This window comes from Colias eurytheme, chromosome 7 (genome assembly GCF_061535395.1).
Source record: "Colias eurytheme isolate Ceu_HAF_F1 chromosome 7, ilColEury1 Martin Lab GWU primary, whole genome shotgun sequence".
Classification (NCBI taxonomy): domain Eukaryota; kingdom Metazoa; phylum Arthropoda; class Insecta; order Lepidoptera; family Pieridae; genus Colias; species Colias eurytheme.
In genome coordinates, this window is record NC_142986.1 from 7,761,305 (window position 1) to 7,784,634 (window position 23,330).

The window sequence follows — 23,330 nt, forward strand, 5'->3', positions numbered from 1 at the left end:
GGCGGGTCATACGGGTCAGTTATGAGTGACGTTGACGATCCTTTGTTGTGATTATAATTTTTCTTGAGTGGAAATCGCAAAAACTTGCTGTGTTTATTGTGTTATGATGTTTGTATGAGGACATGGACAGCGTATTAACTAATTAATATGAACGCTTTTTAAACGTTAAGTTTTTTATAAAGGAAAATTAGCAATTAACAATTGTATGTACATATTTCTAAATCAATCTGTAAATCTTATTTTTTCAATTTTTAATTATGTATTTCATAGTCTGAGCTTTGATATAACATTGCGACGTTGAAACATCGAATTTGTTTTATGTTTAGTCTGTCATTGCAGAACATTCTTAAATACTTTATAATAAGACCCTACTGTTTCGATCATATTTCTCAAATAGATCAAATCAATCAATCAAATAGATAATTAGTCTTTTTTAAGTTTGAATTGCCAGTATAGATACCTATATAGGTACATAGGTTTAATTATAAACTTATTGTATTCGTTCTAAAACACGAAATATATGCTTCGTCTGACCGCTAGGAATTACCGGTCAATACTTGGTGCCAGGCAGTGCCTCTCGGTCTCAGCTTTTTTACCAAGGGTGGTATGGCATTAGCGTCACCATGGCAACGGTATCTTGATGATAATTGATTATGCGGGTATTGGTAAAGGTGTTTCGCTGACCAAATTATCGTATCTACTCTCTGTATCTACATGAGCCAGCCTAAAAATGGTACTGAAAATGTACATCACCGATCGATTTACTTCATTTAGTAAAACTAAACAATTGCGATTAAAAATTGTAGTAGGTATCCTGTTTAGACATACCGAAAGACTATCTATATAGGTATCGTTAGCGATTTCGCACATTTCTATCAATCTAAAAATAAAGTATTTCAATAGCAGCATGTAGAAAAAAATGTGAAAAACTACAATGCGCAGGTTTTAAGCTAACATTACATACTTACGCCGCCAAGAAAATCATGCTTCTATAAGAATAAGGACATAATATTATTATCAGATATTATATAAATCAAATATGTACTTACAAAAATATTACTATGGTTTTAAAAACTAAAATAAATTTGGTTTGTTCGATAAATATCGATGTGCACCTTGCGAGAAGTGACGCATGACGGTAACAGTGATAACAACACACGCTATTGAATAATATGAAAGGTTATTAATAATTTTGTAACTGTTGTTGTAATTTAATATTTATTTTATGTAAGCATTAAAAAGCTTACATTATAATAATATGGATTAAAGGGAACAATAAAGCAATAGGCGGTACGTTGAGTATAATCCATATTCCATACTAATATTATAAATGCGAAAGTAACTCTGTCTGTCTGTCTGTTACTCAATCACGCCTTAACTACTGAACCAATTTGCATGAAATTTGGTATAGAGATATTTTGATACCCGAGAAAGGACATAGGATAGGTTTTATCCCGGAAATCCTACGGGAACAGGTTTTTCTTTGAAAACGCGGGCGAAGCCGCGGGCGGAAAGCTAGTAAGTTATAAGACTATGAGTAATATCGTATGGAAAACTAAGCTATAAGTAAAACACATTAATTAAATAAATATTTTATAGGTAGTAGGTACTTACACGCATAAAATGTGATTACGATTAGTTACTCGTATAAAAAAAATAAGCAATCCTTTTCTGAAACTGCTTGCACTTACATGAATGTAATGAAAGGACTGAAAAAAGTGAGGGTAGATTAATTTTTTCGCTACCTTCCAATATACATTCATATTTCTCAGTATTATATTTTGCAGTCACATAGGTACCTAATTGCATCTCCATTTATTTTAATTTTTTTATCATCCAATGTTGACGTTAGTTTTTATGTTTTTCTTGCATGACACTGTGTTCATTCATCCTCACTTTTCGATTTGCACATAAGGTAATTAATAATCATGAAGAAAGCGAATGAAGAAAATGTCATCTACAATCCCATGTAAGTGAACCTACGATTCTTATAAAAAAACAAATTAACCTCACTAAAATGTAGGCTAATCATCAGATTAAAACAAATTAAATATAACATCAATCATAGATCACTATACCATATTACTTACGTCTTAAATCGACAATACTTCGATTTATATTAATGGTTCATTAAGAAACGTATTTCATACAGTACTTTGTGATGATTCAATGGGAACCTGTGTGGGAGGGTGTATGCAACTGAGGTTTGATTTAATATGGTAATATGACATTTAGATTTGATGTGAGGGTCACTGTGATTGATCTGTGCTTTGTAATTAGCGTTCTATGTGTTAATCTAAAATTATATTAACACTGCAAATGATTCTAGTGATTAAATTATCTATGGTTATTACCCGAGATTGTATTAGGTTCGATGTAGTTGTAAAGGTTGTACTTGTTATAATTGTTTACGGAAGTCATTGTGTTTGTAAAAAATGTTGAAAGTTTTTTTTTTATTCTTAGCTCGACAAATTAGCTTAGATATGTTCCTATAGACATTGATTGATGTCGAGAAGGTAACATAGATGTTAAATAAAACTAATACAGCCAGATATCTCCATACCGCGAAATTTCATAAAGCTCTTCAATAAACTCAACGGTACTTGTGAAAGAAAAATTATTTCCATTAATTCATTTCCCTAATACCGTACATAGGAACTAATTGCGAGCAGACCCACAAAATGAATGTAGTCTCATCGCAATTTATTGTTGACGTTGGCGGACATCGCTTACCGCTACCGAGCTTCTAGCCTAGGTCTAAAGTTCACGTCTAGTGACGTCATCGTGTCGATAAATGAACAGGTTAAGGTTAAATTATTATCGAAACAAAGCGTTGGGTATTTACGAACTTTTTCTGCAAGGAGTTAAAAATATTTGTTCAAACATCGATTACCTATAATTATGAATTTATTTTTACTATATTTTTATGGATCCTGAAACTGTGTATTATAACAACTTAGTAATATTATTGCAATATAATTTGTGTTTGTGTCTATAACTCAATATGTAACTGTTCTTATCCTCATTGATAGATATTAATATGTTACGATTAATAAATAGCAAGTCTCGCTTGTTGTTGTATTAAAAGCCTCCATGTGCTTTTGCAGGATTGAAAAGCTCCAGTAGTATAAAATAAATCTCATCGTTATCTTTTCATCTCTTAATACTTTAATCACCTTCTAGAACACCTTTAAATACATAATTTATTATCCCCAAGTTATATATTATAGTTCCCGCAAAGTGTAAATTTTTATTTATACTTACCACTATCGTGACAATACGAGCACATCACTAATATCTACAAGAAACCACTTACTTATTTGGCATAGTCCTTGATTAGGTCGAGGCAGTGGGCGCGGTTGATTCACCACCATACATCCTAATTACTCCTGCTGCCTCGTAAAGAAAGAACTTATTGTTATGAAGTGTTAGATCGTGTAGTAATTTTGTGTGATTTCATGAGAATATCTTTAGATACTAAATATTATAAAGCTGAAGAGTTTGTTTGTTTGTTTGAACGCGCTAATCTCGGGAACTACTTTTCCAATTTGAAAACGTCTTTCAGTGTTAGATAGCCCATTTATCGAGGAAGGCTTTTAGGCTATATATCTATCATCTGCACGCTACGGGCAACAGGAGTGGAGCTACGAAGGTGAAACCGCGGGGAGCAGCTAGTATTAGAAATAGGATATTAGTAGAATCAGATACCTATTTGTAAAGCGGAGTCTTCTGCAGTAGACTTCTTTTGAAAAAGAACAAAAATAAATAAAGTATAATACCTGGTTTCGTATAATAGGTATTGAATTGATATAATTCAAAGGATTAGACTTTGATAAGGCCTAGCGACATTTCGTGAAAGTGGAAATAACTAAGCATTTTTTGCAATGTGTGACAGTTATATTATACAGTTAAATTAACAAGAAGTTAATTTGGAATATCACAAAAATGCTAATTAAATAGATTTTTTTTCATTTTTATGAAAATATTCATAACATTTTAAAAAATAATGCAAAAATACACCAGCTACTAACAATAATAAAAATTATTTTCAATGCATTTTATCGTTCAAATGATACAAAATAAACTTGTAAAATAAATAAACATCTAAATTACCTTCTCCCTCAACAATATATTATTCTCATTCGAACCAAAATAGTATAAAGTTTAGGGTGGGTCGACATCTTAAATTAGAACGGTCATAATTCGAAGGACTGTGTCCATTAGACATGGAGATAAATAAATAAATACTTAACTTGTGAAAGCTTTATAACGCTTTTAAGTAATATTAATTAATTTACCGTTTATTATAATGGCGTATAGGTAAGGCTGCTATATCCACATAGAGGGAGAGATTGAATTGGAGCAAGAAGTAAGTTAATTTTTTGTTTGTCTAACCTTTAAGACGAGCCTAAATAATGATAAAAGTGTAATAATAATATAATTATTTATTAAGACATACCTAAGCTTGTTTTTTCATATTTACGTTTGGTTTGTTCAAATAAGCAATAAAATTATATAACAAAGTTCGGAAAAATAACGAAAGTCTCAATTCTTACAGTATTTTCATAATTTCATGCTATGCTACTAATTAATAAATATGAAACGAAATGTTTTACCTCCGCGTTGATTTTCTTATTGTCCTCATTTATTAGCCTATTTATTTATAAATCTAAATCCTTAAATGTTTGATCCAATAAATATAATAGGAAATAATCTGTGATTGATTGAAATAATAAAATACGGAATAAATAAAAAATACAGTCTCATAGGTTTCCCTAACGTAACTCTGGGTTGTTCTATAATTGTAAGTTACGACGGATATTTTTTGTCCACAACAAACAGATGTGGCACAGGATACAGAAAATTGCTCAATTTGAGACATGTAACGTTATATTTCAGAAAGTATCGGATTTAGTTTGCGTTGACATGTCATTCGTTACAAAAACATTAACAGGTTTTGATTTTAAAATGTCTGGTAACCATTCAGCCCCTGTGTTTAGAAATTACTTATACTCATCTCTGAAGTACAGGGAGGACATCGTACACACAAAGGGCACTTCGAAAACGCACTGCTTTATGCTTAAAAAAACAAAACACGATTATATTTTCTTCGTTTTTCCCGTAACTGCGTATACAACCCTTTCAGGAGTCCTGTTTTCACGCCGCCTAGCGTCGAGTAGCAGCAAGAATCGCATGCGAGATTTCATCTATGCTATTACCATCCCTCTCAAGGCACCCTCATACACCTACATATGAACGAGATGAACATATATCGGCCGTCAAATCCCCTGATTTTCATTTGGGAAAACTGACAACCCTATACGTCTCTATTTTCAGCTTGCTTGTATTTAGTTTAGAGCGAGATAGTAATAGTTTATAGCTTCGCAGTGGACATTGGATGACCAGGCGAATCGTTTATTTTTATCTGACCTATTGGATATCAATTGGTTATATCGGAACTGCGGTAGACTCTAGTTTATACAAACAGATAATGCGGCTATTTCCTTTTTTTTAATAAAACATTTGGAAGGTCATATTTCATTGACTAAGCTTTTTATAATTACAGTTACAAATTACAATCAATGCTCATTAACACAGCGATACGATGTCCATCTTATTATTAAAAATCCTAGCTAGTTTCGCCACATCGTAAACGAAAAGAATTCAAATGGAACACAAGTTGAAAATTTCAATAATCGAACACGCAAAGTTCGCGAAGTCAGTTCAGAAACAATTATGAAAAAGTTGTCCGCCGTTCGCGCGCCAGTTAAGTCTCGGCTGACACTCATAAAACTTATTAAAGTCAAGGACCGACCGAGATAAGTTCTGCGGCGTCTTAAGTAAAATAACGTTGAAAAAATGCAGAAAGTTCGTACAAGAGTGAGAGTGAACGATGTCGACTGAACGACTCGTCTACGTGTTGCGTTCAGCGGAGTGTACTCGTTTATCTTGTTTTATTATTTACGTTGTGTTTATGTAATGAATACTTTTACTGATAGCGTGATTACGTTCTTGACGGTTTAAGTAAATGCCTTAATTTTTTTGCTGGTTCTTACTTGCTCTAGGAAAAAAGTATAGATTTTATCACGTGAATAGATCTACTTAATTGTAATGTTTCGATAACTGTTTTTAAAATAAGCAAACTATGATGTATTATAATCAATGAAAACGGAAAACAAATCAAAGTGATGTTAACATTAAAAACATTGCATTGTACGTAAAAATCGTAGCTGCGTAGCGAAGTGCTACGAAAAAAACTCTATCACTAGTTCATATCAATTAGGTTAAATTTATTTTTGTACACTGTACAACTAAATAACTTTATGTGGTGAATCAGATTTTGTTATAAAAAATTTTGATTGATAATAAAACAATGCAAAATGAGAAAATTATTTACAAGTTTAAACTTATTATGATTTAATTAAAATTAAAGAAAAGCTCTATCTTGTTATCTTTTACGGTTGAATTAATGAAATCGTAGCCGTAAGTTCTACGAAAGAAATTTTATTAAGACATACAAACGGCGCGCTCCATAAAATTTTACTTACGCCGTTTTTCTCCGAGCTTTAAAGTGACCGTGCGACAAAAGTCCATTCAATTAAAAATTCCATCTCCTAATCGAGTCATGAAATATGCAGGCAAATATTATCCCTTTTCTTTTGTACGCGCTGCATCTTCGCCCCACCCGCGCACGCACACTGACGCACGGCACTTATGAATTCAGCCTATCTCTTTTCCGCCTACGCACAGGGGGTGAAAGGTGCGCGGCGCGGTCTCACTCTAGCAGCCGAGGCGGTGGCGACCGCGAGTAACCCCTGGCTACTTCATACGGACTCGCACGCGCCGTAGTCGGCCGGCTGAGCGAGACGGCGCGAGTTGGACACGAGGCCGCGGAGCCCTCGCGCGAAGGGACACAGGACAGACGTACTCGGACATCGGGCGAGAGCGGGCGGCCGGCCGCGCACCTGCTCGAACCGCTCCGCACGCGACATACTACATCGCGAGACGCTACTAAAATTGCAAACTAAATAGACTATGAATTTCTATTAAATTCTGTTGTATCGTTATTATTTTGAGAATTTTATTTTACGTATTGGACTCGAAATTTATATTTTTAAACAGTGAATTTATCCGGTGAAAATTTAGCGACAAGTGTAAATAAAGCAAAATAGCACAATCAGCTGTAGATGCGAAAAGATTAGATAGGACATTGAGACGTCGATTCGAGTGCTCGATAAGATCTCTATGTCTCTTGTTTTAAATAATAAATACTTTGTCGACACGTGAACTGATTTGCAGTATGAAAAGGAAAAAGTTGACGTGTTAATATATGTTACGATGATGAATTTGGGAATGACGAAAATTCTCGTTGAAGATCACCGTCGGACTTCTGATAATATTGTGATAGCGAGATCTCTACCTAAAAGGTTCTAAATAGGACGATAAGCCGGACCGACGGCGGCACAAGTGAAGTGCGCTAACAAACTGTCGTATGATAACAAGATATTGAGATAACATTTTTAGAGGATAAAAGAAGTTATCGAAGATCTAAAAATAGGTGACCAAATCAAGATGAGAATCAAGATGCCAGCTGTACGCATCGCGCAAGGTATGTTTATAAAAATATTGCAAACTGTTGCTCTAACAAATAATTCTGCGTAGTATTTTTACAAAGTTATTTTCAAACTGAAATTAGTTTGGGATTGTCAACATCTATGCGACTATGAGCTACTTTAGAGCGTATCTTGCATGTCAATATTTACACTGTGGTCATCTGATGACCGAAAGGGATGAATGAAAAGACTGAAAAGATCCTTATTAGCCATCCCCACAATATTCATACTTTTTCCAACAAGAGAAAATATTTTGTAAAATGTAGAGTTTGCAAAAATACGAGACAAATGTTTGACTTTTTTGCGAAGATATACGAATTCACAATCTATATTATCTTAAAGGCCTCATGAATTCTATTTATAAAATTCTATCATCTCATATCAACTGTAGATATCAGTTAAAAATAACAATAATACTTATAGCTACTTTTATAAAGAAAATATATTTAACCATAAAGTTTAAGTCACAAAAGTTATTTGATCGTGCTAAAAATGACCATTAATAAACAAACTTTTACTAGAGCACGTTAAATTTTAACGATATTACGTCAATACATTTATGCGACGTAAGTAAATTTTTATTTTCATCACGACACAAGAAATTAATGTCAAAAATAATGCCTAATATGTACTTAAGAATCGTTCATGTATATTATAGCTTATTTAAAATATATAAGCTTAATAATAATGACCAATAAAATTATACGCAGTCTGAATAATTACACCACAAATTAGCTCTATATATTTTTCTCTTAAAAAAACAAATAATACATAAAATTCTCTGCAGTTGATTTATTAAACTATCATTTAATAAAGAGATAAATATACATCATAATTTGTTCATCAAAATTGATGATCATTAGCGATAGACAAAAGAAAAAATATAAGTGCATCAAATGAATAATTAATTACAAGAGTCTCGCTTGCCTACGTTAATATGACACAAAGAGCAAATTTTTTCTGACACAGGTAATTATTATTTTAAAAATAATAATTTTACCATTAAATCTATTTAATTCCAATCATCGGTTACATAAAAATGAATATGATTTTATCTAAACACTGATTACGTCTAAAAATAACTCAATTTGCATTAATAGAGTTATTTTTTGTAAAATTCGCTCATTTATACCACATTAACCACGTAATTATAATTTAGATTTTACATAAAATTATATTATAATAATCAAATAGTTTTTACATACCAATATAAAAAGTCTTAATTTAAAATACGTAATATTTAAACTACACAGAATTTAAATAGGTATAACAAATAATTCACATTTCTTGAAACGAAGTACCTAATGAATTTATTGTATCACTTTTTTAATACGTACGTTAAATATGCAATATTTTGCAATCTTTAAAAATACTTACCTAGTACCTACCCCATTTTCTTAAAGCAATTGTATCATTTAAAATTAGGTTAAATATTCCTAAACGCATAAATATTTTCATAACTTGGTTTTACTTGCAAGTTTTTGTAGGTACGAATAAAGCACTCAACAAACAATGAATCCGAATATTACTCTTACTATTCCTGAAAATTCTCCTTCTAAGTAAAAAATAAAATTGTTTATTTTCTTTTAACCACATCTATAGTTCTCTTTTAATCTGTAGTTTTAATTTTATTGTCAAAATACTTTTTTTTTCTAAGCAATATTATTATAGTTATTTAGTAGTGTAGATTACTATTCTTCACTAAAATACGTATAATTCATAAAAACAATTTATGTCAGTACCCATAATACGTGTAATCAAAGTTAGCGATCATTCGGTTCGGTAGCGCGGCACCGCACCGGCGCAAGCGCATAAATTCTTCTCAAATCGTTATCGCACACATGGGCAATTAGTCCAAGTTGACCGAAGGCGACAGGCCGATCCCATTGGTCGGTGGCACCGTGACGTCACCAACGACTGTGGCCTTCGCGCCTGATTGGTCGACACGCGTCATTTCGTCGATCACACGTTTGTTCTTATTTTAAACGTAAGAGGTTCGGAGGTAAGCTTTTGTGTACTTCGGTCCCCCCTCGATGTAAAGCATAACGGTAAGCCGCTGCTTATTAGTTCCCGGCTTGTTTGAGTCAAATATGTGTTGCAAATTCAGCGATGTTAAACTCAAAAAACTGTAGATTATCTAATAGAAAAGTATAGTAAACACATTTTCATCGTCTTTGAAATGGTATCAAATTAATTAATTTATTGAAATAAATTACAAGAACTATGCCGTTTTTGTTAAATTATGTCTATGTGCGCCGCTTACACTTTACTTACAAGTTACAACGTAGACTTTATTCAACACGATTCTGCAATTAAAACATGACAAGGATTCACCCTTGCAAAGGAAATCAGAACAAAATACGACAGTGGTTAAAAATAAATGACACGTACGAAACAAAAAGTTAAGGGTATCTGGTTTTAAAAACCCTCTTCAAAAGTGCGAATTAGGGAATCGCAAATTACTTTATCAGGTGCGAGACTGGAAGGCTGAGGGTTCGAGAAGCTTCCAAAGTTTAAAAATGTTAACTTTACTTCATAAAATATTTATTCGTCAACCAATTTGTTTTTACTCTCCTCTGCTAATTGACACGGGCTTTTCAACTCATTGTTTCAATTTATTTTTATGTTTTCATCATGATTCGTGTTTTATTTCTCCTAATTCAGGTATAACAAACAGTGGAATAGCTCGTTGTATTAGACCATTGTTTGGGTTTTTATTTTCGAAATGCATAATGGGAGCGCACGTCAATTTAAAACATAGCTATATCTTGTCTTTCGCCGGTTGGCGATTCAATATGTCTTCATTAAGAGAATATCGGAACATCGTATTCACAAGCGGAACTTTCAATCTTGATCCTTGTCCAGGAATTATTGCTTCAAGATCGCTTGTAGTACATCTACATAGTTTAGTTCTGTAACTTCCATGCGTTTGATATTGCAAACAATGAAAATCGTTAAAACTATTTAATGAGGGTCTTATTAATTCGATCTTTGTTTAATCATAATGATTTCTGAAGTACTATCGTCAACTATAATAGGACTGTCCCTGAATGTATATCGGACACGCCTAGCATAAATATTCAAGATTCGCTAAATTATAATTGCGTGATCGAAATGATTGTTGGCAATAATTTAATTGCAATTAACAAAGGTAACAGTGTTTTACTTTTTACTTGATAGCTATTTGTCAAGGGTATCATATTATCTTTGTCGTATTTATGTTCCAAGCCCCATAATGTATTCTATTTTTATTTTTCTCAAATCATAAAGCATAATGTTTACTTGAATGTGTCGCAAAACGTTTAATTAGTATTTAATTCAGATAATTGTTTCAATTCACGTCAGTTTAAAAATATGCAAATGTGAATACGCCGATATTAATTAAATGATGGGAATACAGTTAATTTAGTATTTAGAATAATGAGTGCGGTCGGCGGCCACCCGACTGAAAGACTGGACCGTTTTTTAGATGTCCCTCTCATTCGTTTTGTTTTTCTGATTGCGAAGATAAAGACGTATGGATTTACATATGTTATATCGCGGAGGTCCACGCAACATTTAAATTGGATTTATTAGTCCGTTTAAACAATATATGCAACGTTGGAGGCTTAAGAAGTGACGTCTCAACTCATTCCCATTTAACATCTTGTACATCTTTAATCCTTTCTCCGAGAAAAGGATTATTTTAACAACAATACAAATCGCATTACAAACAACGAAAACAGAAGCTCACATTTTTTGCACTCTCCAAAGGTGTTAAGATCGTTACAGATTATTTCAAACACTACAATAGCGTTAAGCACACGTATCTATCTCTGGTAATCTAAATGTTTGTAATTGCAATATTTAACAACAATTAAAATATTATTTTGGAGGTAAACTTTTATTTTATGAAACTTGATAAGCCTTTACATTGGAACGGCCTTTGGAAACAAGAACGCGAGCCGCTTATAAAGGTTCTATTCATAAGTAAATTCAATTCAGTCTTATTGTGAACGAAATCTCCTTTGACCAATGTCCGCCCATTAGGCTCTATTACGATCTAGTAAAATAAACGCTCTAACAATAGAATAAAAAATGTTCATAACAGGAATTAATTTATTGTTACAATCAATGGATGGGAGTGGGTGGACAGTTTCTCAAGAGTCCATCTTTGTCAGGCTTTGATACTAATTTGTAAATGTCGACGTTATAACGACCCGGCCTATTTAAACTTGGGTAGATGCAAGAATCTTAATGCTTAGATTTCTCTATCCATCTTGAGGTAATCTATTAATTAGATCAGATAAACTTTAACAGCGCTATAAGGTCAAGCAAATTTATAGAAATTTTATAGAAATTTCACACAATAAAATCAGCCAACAGGTTAACAAAGCGGTATGCGATAGTGCACCTGAACTCGCAACATTTTCCCATGGTCAATCTTCCATAAACACCTCAACAAAAAATAACACCAGACTGCAATTCCCAAACAATTGGTCAAAGAGATTTTTTTTTCCAAACAAACTCAAACGTCCGCGCCCACATTGTCGAGCGCAGAATGGGGTTTCTGAATCGCCTGTAGGCAAAATATCTATTGTTGATCATTATGTCATATTCTTTCAGCAATTTAGAAGAGAAAAGGGTATGAGTGTCAAGTTTTTGCGGAATATCCGTTTGTAGTAGCACCTGTAGAATTGAACGAATAATTACTTTGTATTGTGGTGTTGAAGGAAGTGAAATGGTATCGTTTGACGGCCATTTAATGAGCTGCGGTTTTTTACATTGAAAATAAAATAAAAGAGTTGACTTGTTTCTCTACATTTTTTAAAATAGTAAACTTTTTATTTCAAAGATTCCAAAATGTACCTATTTTCTGTCTCATTTTTAAACATACCTTCCTATTATTTCTATAAAAAATTATCTATAAACATAAAACTGATTTCACCAAATTTTTCTATTTCACACAAAAAGTCCACATATGTCTGACATGAAGATTGCGGTGTATCGAATTCTACCTGATCTTTTATATCGACCATATTTCATACGTCGCCTTTAGATTCCGTGACCATTGTCCAACCGGCTTTGATTCGGCCAAATTTATTTTTTTAACCATCCGCTTTGGCTACACGTCAAGTTGATCCCGTTGATAGAACATGGAGGCTGTATTGAATTACAACCAGTCCGTTTTTTGTGGTAGCCCTAGTTTTAGAAATGCCTGTAATTAATTTTGAAATGTGTATGGCATTTTCAATGGCATTCCTACATTTCTTTATTGTTCTCGCTAGTAATAATCTTCATGTCTATTTATTATTTAAATTGATATACAAATTAAACTCACAAATTAATTGTGATAATCCCAGATTTAAACGTTAAAATTTGACAGTTCCACATCCTAATTCATTCCTTTTCTTTAACTTACTGAATAGTTCTTAATTAGTTCTTTATAATGACATTATATTATGCTTGCTTAATGAATTGCAGAACTTTCTTAACCTATTATCAAATGTCGCAAAGCTTTATTGTTTTTAATGATTAAGTGGGTGTTAAAAATCATAAGACAGTCAAAGGAGTGAAAGATAGGCTCATGTTTATGATTTATATTGTGTTGTTGTGTATGTCTGTGTATTGTTCGCTTGTAGCGTGGGCGCCGCTAGATTTATAATAGCCTGCCCTTTCCTTTAACTAAATACGATATTTAGTGGGATTCAATAAGCTTAACATGGTTCATCGCTGATTCAATGGTGAGACAAGCGGCGTATCAAATATTTATGCCTTGATTTCGATTTCAGGGAGAACATTATGTTTTGCATTACGGTTACTAATATACTATCTTACCACATTTGAGCTACTATAATAATCCTCTGTATATTCCGAATTATTTCAACTCTTTACTTATACTGTGGTATACTCAATTGCAAGCCTCAAGGGTCATATCAACCTACTGCTAATCTCAACTCCCGCGCAGACAATACCCTGCCCGGGTCACTCATCGGTTATCTGCCGATCGACGATCAGCCGCCGTCAAATTTATAGCACAACTCGTATTTACAGTTACTCTGTGGTTACATGCAAATGGGTTTACACCTAGCCGATTTCATCAATACACATGTTTGAAGTGTAAACGATTGTGAACGAAAACTAATTTAGGTTAACATTTTTATTGACATAATATCTGGCCTATATTTTTATTTTTAAAATGTATTTGCCTACTGTAGACTTTGTAAGGGAAATAATTATTTATAAGAACATGTAACTAATAATAAGTTTATTCATATCATATAATAAACTGATCTCAATGTTGGATACGCAGCTACATTAATTACCGACGTTTCAACGGTCAAACATTTGAACGTGGAGCAATTAAATTAGCATAATACAAACAAAAAACGGACAGAATTTGCGGACGTCTCCAAACCGAATATTAGACACAAAAAGTGATCATTAACATCACAAATCATTTTAATGGCACGGACTAATTAATCACATTGTTGGAGTTTACCGCGGATCGCGAAAAAACATCACTCTTTGTATACATTTCACATGACCTCAATTAAGCAGTCATACGGATGAGAGTGCATAATCTCTAGTCAGGTCATCGCTTAACAAGGCGAGCGGTCATGAGTGGCCGGCAGCTTGGGAACTCTCCCAGGTTTGTATGCAGATTTAGTGCAGCGGTGACAATTGGTGAGCCTATACCTGTGATCATTACGCGATCTAGACTGTTAGGTGTGTCAGTTTGGTCGGTCTTGATTTATTTATGAAAAATTGGGTGATACGGTTCCTAGATAATTAGAATCGGAACCATAAATAAATCATCCATATAAGTATTGCTTCCAATAAAATTATTTCTTTCTATTTTCATAAGTCATAACTTTCAATATTCACATGCATTCGTTTAAACGCGGTCATTTATATATTTATATATCGATATTTGCAAAGATTTGCAATTCTCTCCCACGCTGTCGCCGCATTTTTTGTTCCATTAAGGTGAAATCCAACCCTTTGGCATTTCAATCTATCAATGCACACAATAGTGTCCACAAAGGATTTCTTGACCAGAATTAGAACATGTGTGACATTTTTTTTGTACTCCTTCCGTTTCATTACACTGTTATATGAAGATGTTTCTAGAATAAAATCATTTATATGTAGTGTAGGTACAGAGCAATGCATGTTAATGAGCCTTTATATGCGCTAGGTATATATGAATTATAATGGTCAAGCACTAATTACCATGATGACCTGAGAACGTATTATTTATTTTTTTCCAATGCAAGCTGTAGAGACTGAGACGGCTGTGTAGACTTAATTTTATAATTTTACATATCCCTAATGTAAAAAATATCCGATGCCTACATCCATACCATATTAAAACAACATTTTCAAGAAACTTGTGCATATTTTCCTTTTTCTTACTTTTTATTATGTACATCAACATCTATTGAATTTTAAATCGAACAGCGGCGAATATAAAATTTACACGAAGCAAACCGCGAATCCGAATCACCATTGTCCATCCCATAATTATCAGGTTGCCGGAACCACAATCCCACCTGTTTTATTTTCACACGCTCAAACAGGTAAGGTCCATTCCCAAAATCATGGTAACTGTATTATTTTTTTGCTTATGCTTGCTTATAGAACCTTTTTTGATACGCGGAAAATCTCGTCACAGGTTCACCAAGATTGGTATGCTTCTAAACAATGCCTAGATTGGAATTTAGCGTGACTAATTGCAAGTTTGGTGTGTGTTTTGACCTGATATATCATGATGAATTACGGGCAAATGAACCCAAACATTAAGAAAATATTTGGACGGTGAATTTTAAAGACAAAAGGAACCGTTTTTTTTTGGAAAGTGCTAAATATGTTCAATCTTCATCAACAATTAAAATTGCTAGTTAAAGCTTTGTAATATTTTTACTAAATTAAAAAAAAAATAAAGCACATGGTGTGTTGGTGTGGTTACAAACTTCTATAGGAACATTTGTATGAATAATTTTAGCTTTTTCGATCTCTTTACAATGCTAATCCGTTAGCTGCAATAAAATACAAATGACTTACCCACAAGCTAAGTAAAAACAAGAGCTTAGTATATCCAAAAAATAAATAGCGAATATTCGTTACGCAACACATCACGCGCAATTTGTCGCAGGCCACAGGAAAATTGAATTATTGTATTGTTTATCACATCCCCTATTCAGCCTACCAGATGTACACTCAATGTCAATCTTCGGTATTTATTTACCTAGGAATAACAAACATTATGGGACTAGGGTCATTTCGCTTGCAGCTATTCGATTGTCATAATTTTGTTATCGAAGGACCAAATCTGCGGTTATTAATAACGTTTATTTTGGATTTTGCTTCGTGCTTTGATTCGAATCTGATGAAATTCTATATCTCATTATTCTTACATCTGTTGTTTAAGTTTTTGTCTGTTAATCAATTACAACATCAAGCATTTTTTTCATGATAACTTTAATTTTGTACATGTTATTTTTTTTGATTTACTGGGCCATCCATGAACTCGATATTACATCTTATTTCCATAGTTTAAAAGTATAAGCAAATTTCATATGTGTCCAAATAAATAGTAGAGCTTTTTCGTATTTTCCAAATTTCAGCTATACCCAACATTAACGTGCAGCTTACTTTGTTAGCCCGTATTACAAAAACCACGTCGAACCAATAATTCATGCTAAATATAGCGCAGCACAATTATAAGTCAACCATCCATTTAGATCCGAAATCATATTCATTCACTAATACCATTTTCGAAGTGACATGCAGTTTTTGCTATTCAAATAGGGGACAGTTGTGTTTTTTCTTTATGAAGCTTTCTCTGCTCCCTGTCTGTGTCTGGGTGACGTCGACGATTACGCATATTTTCGCTCACACGTTATTAGGGGTGCTGTGTGTGAAAAAAATGTACTATTATAAATAAAAGGAGCTCAACAAAGGGATGGGAGAGTGATCGGGGTCACTAGGAAACGGCGGTTTTGATACGGATTTTTTTACCTGGAGCTCTGGGGGTCTCTTTTTGTAAATCTTTGGGTGCCGATTTTAATCGAGCTAGCCAGTCAGTCTGTGTTCATCTGCGAAGATGATCACATGTTTTATGACTTCGTTTCTTGAAGTGCCCAGTGGTCTAAGGAACGTTGAAATATTTCGGTGTACTTCAAGGTGTGCGCACGGAGTCGCCTAAGTGACTACGAACTTTATAAACTTTTAAGTGATCGTTAAGAAAATGGATTTATCATCAAGGAGTAAGTCAAGATTTTTCGACTCTGGCATCGATCTTAGGCGAAAAGGTACATAGCTTTAAGAATGCGCTTGATAATTTCATCAGCTTTTATCCATGGAATATATGTACCTATAAGTTTCTTATTAGTGTTGAGGTCTTGTGATTGTTGTCAATATATCGTCAATATCTATACAGTCTGTGAATATAGTTAATGTAGATGGAGAGGGTCGCCATAAACGAGGCAATAACCAATGTTGAAGACAAATTGGAAAGTAATAAGGCAGTGAAAATGATATGGCCCCGAAACATATCTTTGTACGAATCTGTGAGGATGCCATTTACATTAACATATAAATGAGTAAGTTAGTGGACTGGTGTATGTTTATATGTATCGAATATTTTGCTATAAAATATTGGATATTCTTTCAAATTATAGCTCTCATTGATTGTCTATTAATCGAGAGTTCGTATAAATATTCTGATCAAATAGTAAATAATAATAGTGTTGTACAAGTAAGAAAATGGGAGGATAGAAAATAAATTGATCTCTTCAAGATGTATTCAAGTATTAAATTAGTTCAGATCCAGAACTGAAATTTACAACCCAGACACAAAGCAAATATAACAAAATATTGGTAAAGCAGACAGACGACTGCGCAGCAAAATCTTAATGCAATGCACTTATGCCAAGAAACCTCAGCACTATATCAACATAAAGCGATATTTAAAAGTATATTTTAAATAAACTGCATTCCTCGGTTGCATTGACCGCAAATTTACCACGAAGGCTGTTTGTCAAAATAATGACCATTCGGGGATAGGCAGAGCGCGGCAATAGCGTATTATTCAAAATTATTTATATCTAACAGTTATTTCTAACATCGACTACATATTTGTAGAGGTTCTTATACGTGTATATCTACACTAATATTATAAATAGGATTTGATTGTTTGTTTGTTTGAATTGAATAGGCTCTGAAACTACTGGACCGATTTACAAAATTCTTTTTCCATTAGAATCTTTACATTATCCCTGATGAACATAGGCTATATTTTATGATGTAGTATTGTTCTAATGTAAATAAAATATATTAAATTTTAATGTCTTATGCATATTGTGCCCATTTAAGCCAATTATTCCATATATTAATAAAAGTCCTATTAAGACCACTTCACAATGCGTCACATATATCATTTCATAATAACATACGCTCCTAATTATGTCGCTTTATAGCAGTTTCAGTCATTCAAATCTCATTATAATCTCCAGAATGATCCGTTAAAACTTAAAAACGGGAGCGAGCCAAGAAAATCTGCAACTTCTATATTATTTATACCGGTTTTCAGTGTAAGGGTTGGCACCACTCCGACCGGACGCAGTTTTATGACCCTAGTTTTATTGCTCGGGGAAAACTATATTATCTCTTGTTACTCTGTCTGAAAAATATAACTTTGTGACTTTCTTAAAGTTAACTCAAATTGGGTAGGTTATGCTACCTTTGATTTATAAGTATCAGGTCAGTTTTATAGACAGGTAATGTTTTTTCATGAACTGAAAAATGTAAAATTATTAAAAAGCTCTAGAACAGATTTATTCCATTTGTCTTTGAGTTTTTAACTTCACCAGTAGGTAGTTAAAAATAACAATCAAAACTTTTTAATTATTCGATAACAATTGCAGATTTATGATCAAATATTATATTATAATGACCAGAATCGAACCGTGTTAACAATACAAAAGTATAACGAGAATAAGTCGACTTCATTATTTTTAATTATAACTTATAACTACCTCGCAAATTTAAATTCTATTCTTGTAGGCACGTTCCAATAACATTTTTCAGCACTTATCAGTTATACTCATATAAATGTACCTATATTATAAAAAAGAGAATTTATTTTTTGTTTGTGAACTAAAAATTAGTCGATTAATAGAATATGTTTTAAAGTCATAATGCGACGTATCTACCAAGTAAAATGAGCTAGAAATTTATTTTCATCTCGACTCCACTTGGGCAAAGCCGGGCGAAGCTGCTAGTATATTATATGTATCGGTAATAGATACAATTGGTGGTAATAATTAGAGGCGGGCAGTTAACGGCAGCGACGGTAGAATTAAGATTTTTGCCATAAACTCCGCCGAGCACTGCTGGGGATTAGGGGTTAAGTGTCCGCTTTAACGGGCCAGTGATGTGCCGTGCGCGTGACGATATCGATAGAATAGATTTTAGGAGGTAGGTAAGTAAACTTATTGCGGTTTGAGAGGTTATTGTTATATAGAGAGGTTATATGTTAAGTAGGTACATTGTAAAGACTTTATCAAATTTGAATGTCGCGTTTTTTGAATCGGGATACTTATTTAATGATTTATATACAATTATTATACATATATGTACTTCAGATAGTATTAAACGATGCGATTTTTACTAATAATTATGGTCTAAGCACAAATAATAATAATATTTTTTTACAAGAAAAAAATAACTATTAATGTTAAACCTTTTTTCATCACTCAGTCATTTTAGTAGGTAGATACCAAGAAGCTTATATCTTATACACTGGAGATTTCGGTATGAACATTTGACGTGTAACAAGAAAAATGTTGTGTTTTATCACTTTCACACCTAACTTGGTATTGCCACTATTAATACGAAGTTTTCCCAAGGCTACTATGTATGCTGTAATATTCTGTGCAAAAGGTTAGTTTTTGTACATGAGTATGTTGATAAATTGCCAACAACGTCATTCAGAAGCATTGTTGGATGAGACAATTATTATTTATGCTAAATAAAATAAGTATCTGAACCAATTATTAAAAAGCGATACTCCCTGATTATGGGTAGTTACCATAATAAAATTGTAGCAACTCTCACTTTGACAATATGGCATAAGTGTCAAAAAAATTGCGTCACTTTGAATATTTAAGTTAATATTGTTGCGTATTTAATAAATATTTTCCGAATATAAATAATGTATTGCATTGTGAAAAATTGCAGAAGTTTTTGGACACCAAATTCTGGCATAAAATTTCACAGGCAAGTGTATATTTACGTTATTTATAATATTCCTCAATACTCATGCATTTACCTGTTTAGAATCATTTTAATGGCAAAAATCGTCAAATTTATCATCATTTTACTAAGCAATCGTGTTAAATAAGTTCTTTTCCTAATACTTTCATCATTTTTCAATAAACCAATTTAACAAGTAAGGTAACCATGATGACGAGTTTTTACGCATAGCGAAGAGAAAATATTGTAATAGTTAACAAAATTATGATGAACATTTAGAACACCATTTCAAAGATTTTTATACTAGTAATGAAACAACGCACGACATCGATATTGCACTCACATGTGGTTTTATGTTTGTTCTTCTTTAACATAGAAATTAATAGTTCTTTTAACTTACCAAATTTTTTTGTTTTACTTATTTCAGCTTTCCAAAAATGAAATAAAAAGAAATAAATGGCTGGCCATAGTGCCTATCAAGGGTAAAATTTATCAACATGCAAGAATATGCAGTTTGCATTTTAAGCCAGAGGATTACGGTCCAGAAAAAAAATACCTTTTGAAAAGTGCTATACCTTTTTATTTACCACATTCTTGTTACTGCGTCTCAACTGTGGATAAAGTAATTTTAATTATATTATAATTAACCACCATGAAACCATTAGTAATCGTAAGTACAGCTCCTGAAAGACATACGAATTTCTGAGAACTGTAATATCGTTACCACACATCAACACTAGCGATGCAACTCTCCCTTTGGAATATTGAAAAGTTTTAGACTGAAGCTTGAGTAACCAAAACGATGTTTTAATGTATGTAGCACTCATTTTAATTAAAAAATCGTAGTATGAGATCAAAAGTTATCAAGCGTTATTTATAACTATCATTCTCTACCAATTAAAATGGTATGTACCTATAAAGATGATAATTATTCATGTAAGTTGACCTACTGGTCTATATTACTATATTATAATATAAATACTGTTAAAAATATATGTCGTTATTATTTATAGACCATGATTTTTAGTTTTTTTTTATTTCGAAAAATCCTGAATATACAAACCAGTGTGGTCACCCACAGAAAGAGACAAAAAACAACACTGACGTCATTCAAGGTTATATTTTCTTGTGACAAGTTAATGGTCATAGTGCAATCTCCAGTGTATTAGATATAAGCTTCTTGGTAGATACGTATGGATCTACTTCATTGTGACTTAAAACTATTGAAGTAACAAACAAATTTTATGACACATTTAGAAATAACAAGCTACTAATAATCTAAAATATTCTGTTTTTAAAAAAATTCCGACCGAAAATGTTATAGTGTCAAAATAAATTTTATCGATAAAACTGAACTGAGTCACATCACTATCGCACGTAGTGTAGTGGCATACAGTCCGGTGTGTCGTTTTTATTGACACTCGTACCGTGACAAATATCCTACGAATGAAGGCCTACAATTCTTTCTTTTACGTATATAAAATATATTTTCTTTTATAGTTATTGCGTATGGGTGACATAATTATCTAGAATAATAATTATGTGGCTGTTAATAATATTTAAACCATCTTTATACTCCAATAAATTCAAATGACGGTGTTACGGGTAATTTTAAACTGAAAATATATTTTGATAAGAACACGAATTATTTTAGACGTTTAATTTCATTTTTCATGTGAATTTTCGAAAATATTTTTAGCAAAAATATATTTGCAGTAAAGCAACAATATTTTGAAATATTATTAAATGTAAATATGTATTATAAATCAGTAGTTAAGTAAGACATTTAATTATTAATAACATATTTATATGCAAAATTTTTGTTTATATGATATAACTTATAAGTAGGTACTTCGAACAAAAGGAATAGGCATTTTAGTTGCGGCTTCAAAAAATTCAATTATCGGCCAACCAATTTCGATAAAGATCAGCTTACAACAGTTACTTTATTTCGCGTAAAAAATAAATTTACAATTTTCATATCCAATTCTATTAAGGGTTGTCCATTTCCCCAGGCTCCATATCAGCTTACACCAAAAAAAGAAAAAAATTCAAATCTCTCTAACGAAGAGGGCAATACACAGGAGAGGTCTGTTTTCTTTGCCGATACTTGATATTAGATATCAGTAACACGATTACTGACCCGGCCTTAATTTGATCAGTTGTAGCCGTCATTTTTTTCTCTAAGGGAAGTTTACCTGCTTCGTAAAAACGTGGTAAACTCATAATTCGTTTATCTCGAGATAATAGGATGAACTTGCGTTAGGTGGTCGCATAAATAATGAGTGGTAGAAAACATTTTGTGTTTTGAATGAAAAAAATGTAAGTAATAATAATAGTACAATATTTTCCTACCTACCTAAATACTTAATACTACCTATTAATAAAAAATGTTTTTACAAAACGCAAATGTCAAATTAGTACCTATTTGCGCGCCAAAAAATTTACTTTTACTATTTATTTTTCTTAAAGTTGCGTATGTTTATTGTTTACCACTGCCCTAAAGCTTTATAATGCTTTGCTTTTAGTATTTTTAATTGAAGCTAGTATGTGAATAGTTATTAGTTCATGATTATAATTAAGGAAAATTGACCCACCATATAAAGAATACCTGTTTATATTTACTACTAGCGGTCCGCCCCGGCTTCGCCCGTGGTACATATTTACGTTTTATCTACATAAAAACCATCCTCGTACTTCAAGGAATATAATAAAAAAAGAATTATCGAAATCGGTTCAGCCGTTCTCGAGTTATGCGCTTACCAACACATTTTGCGATTCATTTTTATAAATAAGATTCTCTATTATTTTTTAACTTTCTTTTTTTTCTTGCGTCGCCCACATCAGATTTACTCCTTACATTATTCGTTTTACCATGATTTATTAAAAAAAAATAAGACGTCACCACAATCATTGTACACTCAAGTACACCAAATTCAACATGGCGTCTTAAAACAAACAATAGCTTTGCCCCATCGATTATAGGTATATAGCAAAAATAAAGCACTTCATATACATGGGTTATAATAATTATAGGTAAGGGGGTATGACGTCATTAGCAGGCTGTTGACATAGCCCGCCTTCCGCCTGAATAGCCAAATGTACAGGGCGTGGTATGAACCGTTGGAACAAATATGATACTCTTTTTTAAATGTATTTGACCACCATGATTTTTTCTTTCCTATTGGTAGGATTTACCCGCGTAAATAATTACAAGAGGTTCTCGATTTAAGGTTACTAATATGTAAATAGAAGTCACTAGAAATCTTAAATATAAGTATTTTCACATAGGTACCTATACATTACTATTTATTGTTACAATTATTTTAGATACGCTTATTTTACCTACCAACACTAAAAAACTTTAATATAAGCAGATGACGTAAAAAGTAAAAACTATGAGCTTTGGTTCAGTAGTTTCAGAGAAAAAGCACGACATAGATTGGTATTCATTAGCATTTCCGCTTCATTGTATAG

General features: G+C 32.6%; 1 protein-coding gene across 1 annotated transcript in view; it reads left to right on the top strand.

The window, feature by feature from the left end:
- The first annotated feature begins 6,829 nt into the window (after nucleotides 1-6,829).
- The window catches only part of Cph (BCL11 transcription factor chronophage), a 35,198-nt gene continuing 18,697 nt past the window's right edge, over nucleotides 6,830-23,330 (top strand). The window contains exon 1 of the mRNA XM_090103553.1: nucleotides 6,830-7,609. Within this exon, the coding sequence (XP_089959679.1) occupies nucleotides 7,573-7,609 (37 nt within the window). The 5' untranslated portion in view covers nucleotides 6,830-7,572. The remainder of the gene's footprint in view (nucleotides 7,610-23,330) is intronic.